General features: G+C 41.1%; 1 protein-coding gene across 1 annotated transcript in view; it reads left to right on the plus strand.

The window, feature by feature from the left end:
• Fnta (farnesyltransferase, CAAX box, alpha) overlaps nt 1–7838 on the plus strand; it is a 33201-nt gene extending 25363 nt beyond the window's left edge. The window contains exons 6-9 of the mRNA XM_005397076.2: nt 2878–3026; nt 5662–5724; nt 6835–7006; nt 7251–7838. Of these exons, the coding sequence (XP_005397133.1) occupies nt 2878–3026; nt 5662–5724; nt 6835–7006; nt 7251–7370 (504 nt within the window). The 3' untranslated portion in view covers nt 7371–7838. The remainder of the gene's footprint in view (nt 1–2877; nt 3027–5661; nt 5725–6834; nt 7007–7250) is intronic.
• Nucleotides 7839–10238: the final 2400 nt, after the last annotated feature.

The following is a 10238-nucleotide window of genomic DNA, read 5'->3' on the forward strand; positions in this document are numbered from 1 at the left end:
CCCTGTAGGCTTTACAAAGTCTCTCATAAAACTCTGAAGGGATTTTTATCAGGCTTCTGGGTAACAGTAGTAACTTTTGACATGTTGATGGGCTTTTTGCCCCCCCGCCCCTATGATGCCTTTGAGAAGCACTTGGTGGTACCTGTGGATTGCTTTGTTTCCCTCTAGGGTGTTGTAATCCCAGGTAGGGGCAGTCCTTTGGAAATGCTGAAGCTATCCATCTATCAGGGTTGACAGTAAGAGCAGGGACTTCTCCCTCCAACCAGTTCTCAGCTTCTGTTAAAATTTGGTGGCGCTTCTCAGTGTTGAAGGAGTTGCTGACAGTCGTTCCAAGTGGGCATTAGATGAAGCTATCTGACCAGGATAGGCAGGATAAGCATGTAAAGGCAGTTGTAAAGCAGAAAGCTCTGGGTGGAGGGCTTTGGTGCCCGAACACAGGCAGTGACTGACTGGATTCTCCAGAGTTGGGGGTAGAGAGGCAGCCCAGGCATTGTTTCAGATGAACTGGGGGAGGGCTGGCAGCAGAAGGACTGGTGGCCGGGACCAGTTCAGTTGGCTGGAAGTAGACGAGCTGGGAGCGGGAGGAAGAAGGCTGGCCCAGTGGAACTGGGACTGTAGGTACTGGCAGCAGCTGTGGCAGTCGATAAGGAATTCTCAGGAAGCGTGGGCCTTTGTTCAGGCATAGGAAGTCTTGTTCAGGCACAGCGCCAGTTTCTTTTTCACTCCGTAGTCATCAGAAAAGCCTTTTAAAAAAAAAAAAAGCTTTAGGATACATTCCAGGTTTGTAAGTTTTGACTGATTAGACCCCATTCTGACTCCCTACATGTATGTGGTTTTCCCTTGTTCCGTGATGTGAGAGAGACAAAGGTGGGGTGCCCTTTTTGATAGAGAACTAGTCTGATGCTTGCCTGGCGGCTCCTTTTTCAGGAACAAAGGTCTGTCTTAGCAATAGGCTCACCTGTATTTTTCCAGGCCAGGTCAGTGACCCCCATTACAGAGGTTTGAGCCATACGACACCACTGAGCCATACGACAGACCAAGGAAGCGCAAGACAAGCCCGCTCCAACTGCATAGCTGAACCAGCTGTAGAGCTATATAAACAACCATCTGAAGCAGCCAGATTCACCAGGGACCTCGTACATTCACTCACATATTCATTGAGAGGTTAAAACATTCCATCTCCACCCAGAAAACAAACTGACTGGGAGGTGATCAGGCTCCTCTTCCACCCTTGGGTCAGGTGGGCTGACCACCAGGAAAACATAAAAACCCAGGATGGCCTTACTGTGACTCAGAAGTCCGGATGGTTTTGGTTCGTTCTCCTTTAGAGCTGGTGATGGAAGGAGGTTTGTCCCAGTCTGTGTCCCGGAGGCTGCGGAGGGGACCTTAGAAGTCAGTCAGTGGGCCACTCCTCCCATCTAAGTGCTGCTGGGGAGGAGCGGGGAAGACCTGTCTCCATGACCCAGGGCTAGGGCCGTGCAGGGCCATAGCTGTCTTTTCTCGTTTCCTGGCCAACACACCGGAAACTGTTGTGAGGAAAAATTGAGTCAACAGTAGCCAGGAACCCCAGAAGAAGAAAGGTAATTTTAATGATGCTAGGCAGATGCCAAAGGAGTAATCTCCGAAGTCTGAGGTGGTGATTACAGAGAGCTTGTCTTATTTATTGGGTGGTGAACAGAAGTTACAAGAACGAGATAAGCTTTTGCTCAAGGCCAGGGTACAGTGGGTATGTGTGATGAGCATAGTGATGTGCACAGTTGTATGTGCAGCAGGTTGTTTTTAGCACATTCACAGAAGTCTCAGTTTAATAACAGATCATATGGCTTAGCTGAGTTCAGTGGCAGAGAACAGAATGGCTGCAGCAAGGTCAGGATTTCTGCTTCGGTCGCTTGAGTGGATCTCAAGGTCATTCATTATACATAATAATGAGAAAAGATCATCTACAAGTGTCTCACCCTTGTGTCGTTCATTTAAATATTTTAGAAGTATTAAAATTATACGGGGAACAGTGACTAATAGAATTAGGGAATGGGGAGGGATAACTACAAAAGGATAGCATGGGGCAGCTTCTGTGTGCAAGGCAACAGTTCTATATCTTGATTGTAGTGGTGCTTATACTATGTATGGGGGAGAATTCCTGGAACTGAATTCACCCATACCACCACCTCAGCCTCCCACCACATCACTCAAATGAATACACATAAAATCTGAATGAGGTCTGTGTTTTGTTAAGAATAATATACCAGTGTAATTTTCCATTTGGGGGTTGGGCTTCCATTAGTAAGATAATTCCATTGGGGAAAACTAAGTGAAGGGTACACAGAACATTTTATTTTATTTTAAAGAAAAAGAAACAAAAAACAAATTCCAAAACAATATGATAGAGTAACAATGGTTAATACATTGCATATTGTTATTTTTAATTAGTTAGTATGAGATATCAGCATTTAATTGTCCAAACAATATTAGCATAGATCTATCTTTTCAATGAACTGAGAGAAATTAGTAGTATAACTACCTTAAATATCACTTATATATATATTTTTCTTTTGCTCTTTGCTTCCTTCTTTTTTCCGGTTCCCCTAAACCAGTTTCTCTTTTCTTTTGAAGTTTCTTCCCATTTTATAATATCTGTTGTATTTTTTGAATTGCATTTACTTTAAATTTTCTTTGATGACGTTCCTGCTTTCCATATATATCTTCTGTGTGTGTCTTATCCTCTTTTTTTCCTAACCTACAGCTATCTCTTCTTTCCAAATAAGTGATAATTCTTTTGTCTTCAGTTGAACCTTCTTAGCTTTGCTGATGTTTTATTTATTATTATTGCTCTTAAATAAGACATTTCTGACTGAATTTTTCTTTTAAACTTTCTTTTAGGAATTTAGACTTTGGGATAATGAATTGCAGTATGTAGACCAACTTCTCAAAGAGGATGTGAGAAATAACTCTGCGTGGAACCAAAGATACTTCGTCATTTCTAACACTACTGGCTACAATGGTCATGCTGTATTAGAGAGAGAAGTCCAGTTAGTATTGTCCTTCTGTTGCCCACTCATTAAAAATTTTCATGCCTACCATCCCTCGGGCATTGGGGCTATAGCAGAGATCAAGACTAACCCAGATCCTCCCAGTTGAACTAAAATAGGACAGATTACAGAGATGAAACATAGAATGATAAATTTACAAATAATAGGGCATACCCTTACATTGTGCTGTCAAAGTTTCTTAAAATATTGTTGCTACCAGGGGTTCAAAAGAAAGTAGATTTCATGCTGGGTGTGGTGGTGCACCCCTGTAATCTCAACACTCGTGAGGCTGAGGTAGGAGCATCACCATGAGTTCAAGGCCAGCCTGAACTACAAAGGGAGACCCTTTTTCAAAAAACAAAATTAAAAACAAAACAGATTTCTTAGTGTCTAGGAAGTCTTATTTTAAATTTGTCTCATTAAATCCTGTTGCATTTTAGGTAATAGTTCCCAAGTGCCAGTGTCTGTAGTGTAGAATTGGGTTGGGGAAGTTGTTGTGGGAACTGTTGTGTGTCCTGTAGAGTGTTTAACAGCATTTGTGCGTTTAAAAAGAAATCTTAGAAAGCCAGCATGGTGGCACACACCTCTACTTCTAGGACCCTGGGAGGCTGAGGCAGGAGGATCACAATTTCAAGCACTGCCCTTGGCAACAATTTAATGAGATCCTGTCTCAAAATAGAACAAAATAGAAGAGAACAGAAGTGGAAAAAAGAAAAGGGCTAGGTTCCCAGTACTGCTAAAAATTTTCTATACCTTGCTAAATGTCCCTTTTGGAACAGAATCACCCCTGGTTGAGAGACACCAACAAAAGCTGTTCTAGGAACTAGAAATTTTTGAACTGGTGTGAATTTCTGTATGGTATGCATAATATTAAAAATTGTTTTTTGGTTTTTCTTTGAGACAGGGTCTCACTAAGTTGCCCAGGCTGGGGTTTAACTTCTGAGTTTTCTGCCTCAGCCTCCTAGAGTGCTAGGATTACAGGCATGTCCCACCATGCTTAGCAATATTCATTTTTTTTCTGACCTTAGCTATTTTGTCTCAATGTCTGTTTCAGAATTTAAATATGTATATTGTTTTAGAGGCCTGATTAGGTACAGTTGTTTTACTGCTGTTGGAAGAGCTGATTTTAGGGTGCATTGTTGTCGTCACCCTGCTGTAACTTTGCTAGTGTCGAGGCACCTGTCTTGCATGTGTGGCTCTGGTGATAGTTTTTGTCCCATGATGGGTCAAGTGTGGAGTTTTCCATTTGGGGCATCGTGTCAGAGTAAAAGTTTCAGATTTTGGAGCATTTTACATTTTCAGATAAAAGATACTCAATCTGGATTAATAATATTTACTATATACCAGGAATTCCAATTTAATTCTTGTAACGCTCAGAGATACTCAAAGAACTTGAGATTTCAGGTAATTCTGTAGTTGGTTTCAGAGCACTTAGATAATTGGTGCATTTAGGATTTGCAACCAGGTAGTCTGACATTGAAGTCTATGTTTTATCCATGAAAATGGTTGATACTTCAGTGCACATGAATGTAAATACAGTTTTAGGTACTGGCAAAAAGGAGTTAATAATCTACAGAGGCTAGCTAGACCAGCAACTAAATGTAGTTTTATGAAGAACTCAAAACATTCAGTCATGTGAAACAAGTTGGCAAAATCTCTTCATAATATTGATGAGCTTATTATTACTCTGTATGAAAAAAAATCTGATTTTAACAGTCCTATGAGACCAGGACTGTTAACTTTAGTCAGCAGTTTACTCAGCTAGGCAAGTATAGAGTGGAGCAGAGTTCTGTAATTTACTTAGAATTTATTGCAATGGGCTCTCAATTATATTTACTAATTGGGTGAAGGAAAAGAGAAAATACAGAGGAGGGTCCACTTTGACTGGGAATCACATTATAGTTTACTAGTAATGTTGTTTTAGAATATAAGAAATACACACTAGTGGTTTTTTTAATATATACTAGTGTTTTTTTTATTTTTATTTTTGTATGATTTCCAGTCTGATTTTTATTACGGCTTTTTTTCAGTGACTAAGGCTTTATCATGCATGGTTGACTTGTTCTCCAAGTTTCCTTTACAGAAAAAGGAAAGGCTCCCTGTTTTAGCTGACATTTCTACAGAAGGAAAAATATTCCATACTCACTTCTTATTGTGAATTAGAGCTTGTTTTTTATTTTATTTTATTTTATTTTACGTTACTTTATTTTTTTAAGCAGGGTCTTACTGTGTGTCTCAAGCTGGCCTTGAACTCAGTATGTAGCTCAGGCTGGCCTAGAAATTACAATGATCCTTCTGCCTCAGCCTCCTGAGTCCTGGGATTACAGGCGTGGGCCACCACACTTGGGTGCATTGAAGCATTAGGTTAGTTAAGTATCCTTCCCGAGAATTCACCCAAGAAGTAGAAGAGCGCAGAAGTATGTAAATAAGGCACGACCAGCTGCAGACTTAAGGGTTCTCTAGTTTGGATATGAGCTGGAGAGGTACCGTAATCTGCTGAGAAGAGAACGTGGAGACAGATAAAAGGGGAAACAGGTGTCCAGGCTGTGCTACAGTCTTTTTAAAACTATATCTAGTCATTGCATTGGACCTTGAAGATTATACACATACTTATCTGGGGATTTTTTTCTTACAGGTACACTCTGGAAATGATAAAACTTGTACCACATAATGAAAGTGCATGGAATTACTTGAAAGGGTAAGAGGTTGTTTTGTGGTTTTATAACAAAAAACAAATAAGCTGCTAATACATGCATCATGGAATGTGTTCCATAGTCAGATTTAAAAGGATACTAAAGAATTTTCATGTTTCCGGATCTAAGCAAGGCCGTAACAGGGTTATTATGATAGTTCCCAAGAACTGTGCCCTGTGTCTACCACTTTCCACTTGCCAAGCACATACCAGCACAGTTTTTAGAACAGCATATGAGTGAACAATAATACATTCTTAATTGTATTTGTGAACCCTCTGGTGTGTATGCCAGAGAATGGAATATACACATTCAGGTTCTGCCCAGCTCAGCAATACAATGAAGCAGGCTGTCGAGAGAGACTTTAGTTACAAGTCTTAGAGCTTAAACACAAAGTTGTGATTGCCTGGCCACTGACATAGTCAGGCTCCCCTTGTTGAACTTAGGCCTTTAAAGAAACAGGTTTAAAAAGAGGATGATTTGCTGGGCATGGTGGCACACGCCTGTAATCGCAGCACTTGGGAGGCTGAGGCAGGAGGATGGTTGTGAGTTCAAGACCAGTCTGGGCTACAAAGTGAGTTCAAGGCCAGCCTGAACTGCATAGCAAGACCCTGTCTCAAAAAAAAAAATAAATAAAAAGAAGATGATTTACGCTGATCCTGGTGGTGCCTGCCCACAATCCCAGCACTCTGAGAGGCAGGGGCACCAGTGATCACAAGTTTGAGCCCAGCCCAGGCAATTTGGCAAGACTTCGTCTCAAATTAAAAAAAAAAAAAAAGTTATAAAAGGCTTGGGGATGTAGCTCAATGCAAAAAACCTGGGTTCAGAAAGGAAGAGGGAGGGGGCAGAGAGAGAGAGAGGGAGAGAGAATCTGATTTATTTTCTGCTGTAATTTTGTGTTACACAGTTTGTTACAAATTATTACTTTTAACCTTCATGATTTTTTTAAACTAATTTTACTCATTTTTTAATGATCCATGATAAAGCGCACATAATTTAAGTTTCATTTTGTTTCATACTCATTCATTCAAAATTAGTCTTTTCTGCTTTGTGTTTCAAGGTGTACTTCTCTTGTTCTTTTTACTGTTCTTTCTCTCAAAATTGAATTTTATTTTTAGGATTTTGCAGGATCGTGGTCTTTCCAAATACCCCAACTTACTAAGTCAATTACTTGATTTACAACCAAGTCATAGTTCTCCCTACCTAATTGCCTTTCTTGTGGATGTCTATGAAGACATGCTAGAAAACCAGTGTGACAACAAGGAAGACATTCTTAATAAAGCATTAGAGGTAAGCTGGTAGGACTTAGAGCTTTGCTTTTGAGCACCTCAGAGTTGGTCTGCCCAGTGCCACTGGGGTTCACACCCCCTTTCAGTTTGCTTGCTGTGGGCTCTTCCCATCATCTGGAGAACACAGTGGTTAGCTACCAGTGTGTCCCTATGAACATGATCTGAGCTAAACTATGTTGTTGCAAAGGCCTGTGCCCTTGAGATTGAATCACACATTTACTTCAATAAATTTGTTCTGTTTTCAGTTATGTGAGATCCTAGCTAAAGAAAAGGACACCATAAGAAAGGAATATTGGAGATATATTGGAAGATCTCTTCAAAGCAAACACAGAGAAAGTGACCTACCAACAAATGCACAGCAATAACGCCATCTGGAAGAACTTGATGGAATGCTTTTATTTTTTCAAGGGACTCTGAACAGGAGTTTAAAGCTAAAGTGAGCATTCCCTTACCTGTGGTGTAAAAGATGAATCACACAGGTGTTGCTTTTTAACAAGAACTAAGTGTGATGTTCCTTGGGTGCTGCTGCTATTCAGACTCGCTCTGAGAAATTCGATTCTTCTAAAGCGAAGTAATAGGAGGGAGGGGGAATTAAAAAGTCCCATAAAGGAACCACTACTTTTGTAGTCTTACCAACATTTAATCTACTCGCTTTGCATCTGTAATGAGTGCAGGGTCCTTGGCTGTAGTAGAGTTGGGGTAACTGAAGTTGGCCTCAGTAAGTTGGGAGACTGGTTGTCCCGTGCCACACTCACAGTATGTAGCTATCACTGTAACCAACTAATGCCAAAAGAATGGTTTTGTAATAAAATCACAGGTATATCTAAAAGCAACTGCCGTGGTAGTTTGATTTTTTTAGTAGCATTTAGTTATATATGAGGGACACTGCCTCAGTGTAGGAAAACAGTTGAAGAAGAAAATACTTCTGTAAAACTGAAAAACCACAAACATAATTAAAAGAAATGTTAACTATGAAAATGTGAGTTGTTCTTGGCTGCAAGCAAAAGAATCCACTCAAGATCTTGTAAGCTCAATGCATTTATTCAGGTCTGTAGATAGCTCACAGAATAACTTGTTTCACCTTCTAGAAGTGCTCCCCTAAACCATGGTATAGAACTGGGCTGTTACATGGCCGGTGCTATGCCAGAGTCAGAAAACTGGATAAAGAGTGAGGAAGCCACAGTCTGGCTGCCAGCTCCGGGGCTGTGCCACCTCTGCCACCTTCCCACAAGCACCCTTGTCCCTCCTATGTGATATGGTTCAAAGGAAAGAAAGACTCAATATAGTGTACCTGATAGTAAAGAACTTATGAGGTGTATACAACTTAGCTGCAGAGAAACCTGTGACATGCAGCTTTTTATCCTTTTCTGTTAAATCACACTAAAGCATTTTTTGTTTTTGTTTTTTTGAGGCAAGGTCTTGTGTAGCTCAGGCTGGCCTCAAACTCAAGAGTGATCGATCCTTCTGCTTCAGCCTCCCAAATGCTGGGATTTCAGGTGTGTGGCATCTCACCTGCTTGTTTCGTTTTGGTGGTATGGGGGGATTGACTCAGGGCCTTGAGCATACTATGCAAGCACTCGACCACTGAGTTATATTCTAGCCCTTATTTTGAGGCAATATCTTACTAAATTGCCCAGGCTGGCTTCACACTTGAGATCCTCTTGCCTTAGCTTCCGGAGTTGCTGGGATTGCAGGTGTGTACTGCCACACCTGGCAACAATGCCATTTTTTAAAATGTAACTTTCATAAAAGATTATTTTTGATCACACATAGTGGGTTTATTGCTTCACTGCCTCTTTACCCTCCGACAACTCACTTGAAACTAACAGAACACTTTGCACTTTTGCCCACTGCCTCAGGATAACTCGGTGTTTCGGCTGTTTAAAGGCACATTTGAAAACACAGAAGTAGCTCTGATCTGCTTGATGAGTGGAGTTCACAAAGGAGGACGAGTACGACTAGTTTTAGTCCTTAGTGGGGCCTTAAACTCAGTTCTATAATTGGTAGTATCGCAAATATTTGAACTAGCGGTGAAGTTCACAATATTTTCTTTTGGAAGTCATGTTATTTTTAAAAAATTCATGTTTTTCAGACAGACTTGTAACGCATTCATTGTTCTGTCAAATGAGAGGGTTTCAATCAGTTTTTTTATTTTAAAGAGTAAAAGAAGGATAACATCATAATAGGAGGGGCTTACCAAATTACAAAGTGGTAGGAAATTATCAATGGTTATTGTTTTACATATTGTTATCTACAAGATAGTTTCTCAGGAACACAAATAGACATAATAGTGAGTTACAGACAAAAGAGGTAGAAGATTTATCAAATAAGTGTTGTACTGTACTTTGATATCTTCAAAGTGGCTTCTAAAGAAAATAAATAGAGCTATACATGAGTGACCTATTGAATAATCATTAACTTTTCTCAGTGGTAGTTGTAGGAAACATAATGATAGACATGCATCATTTACGAAATAGGATAGGAACAATACAAACATTGCAGAGTTATGGATAGATTAGTAGGAAAATATCAATGGTTGCTGTAATACATGGTGATATCTTCAAAGTGGTTTCTTAGGAAGACAGAGATACACAAGGATCTAACAAGTAGTTACAGCCTAAGGGTTGTCAAAAATCAAGTGAGTCGTCTGAGGCGAAAGCCATTTTTTGTAGTGTTTTCTCTCCAGCCTCCCATTGCATTGGGACCCCACAACCACTTAGTGTCCTCTCCCCAACTGTCAGCACAGGCAGCAGGAATCCTGCTGCAGTCTTCTCCGGAGCTCCACCACAGCCTGTACTGTCAGGGGAAGAATGGCTTCCAATGAGTCTCTGCAGGTATTGTGCAAGGTCCTCCTAGTTTACAGCTTTGGAGCGGCTCTTGTGACCCCAGTCCACAGGACCTCTGACTCCCCGGGCTTAGTCTGCATTCTCATGTTCTCTGAGTCCTTGTTCAGCAGCTGCTCCTCCGCTGGCTCTGGACCCTTCTGGTTCCCAATGGCAGGAGCAAGAGTGGCCCGTTGTATGGCATGTATTCCCCGGGGTTGTTCAAAGTTTGAATGATTCACACATACCCGTGGGTGGGCAACTGCAGTTGGTGCATGGTGGGCCAATTGTGTCACTGTTTCTGTGTCATGATAGATCTCAGCTGAGCAGTGGCAGCCGGCCTAAGGGCTGGCGCGCAATAGCGCTCGCTGCCACATGGCTCCCCATGCGCTGGAGGCCCTCCCTCCAGGG

Source organism: Chinchilla lanigera, unplaced genomic scaffold (assembly GCF_000276665.1).
Source record: "Chinchilla lanigera isolate Chin_1 unplaced genomic scaffold, ChiLan1.0 scaffold00056, whole genome shotgun sequence".
NCBI classification, from domain to species: Eukaryota; Metazoa; Chordata; class Mammalia; order Rodentia; family Chinchillidae; genus Chinchilla; species Chinchilla lanigera.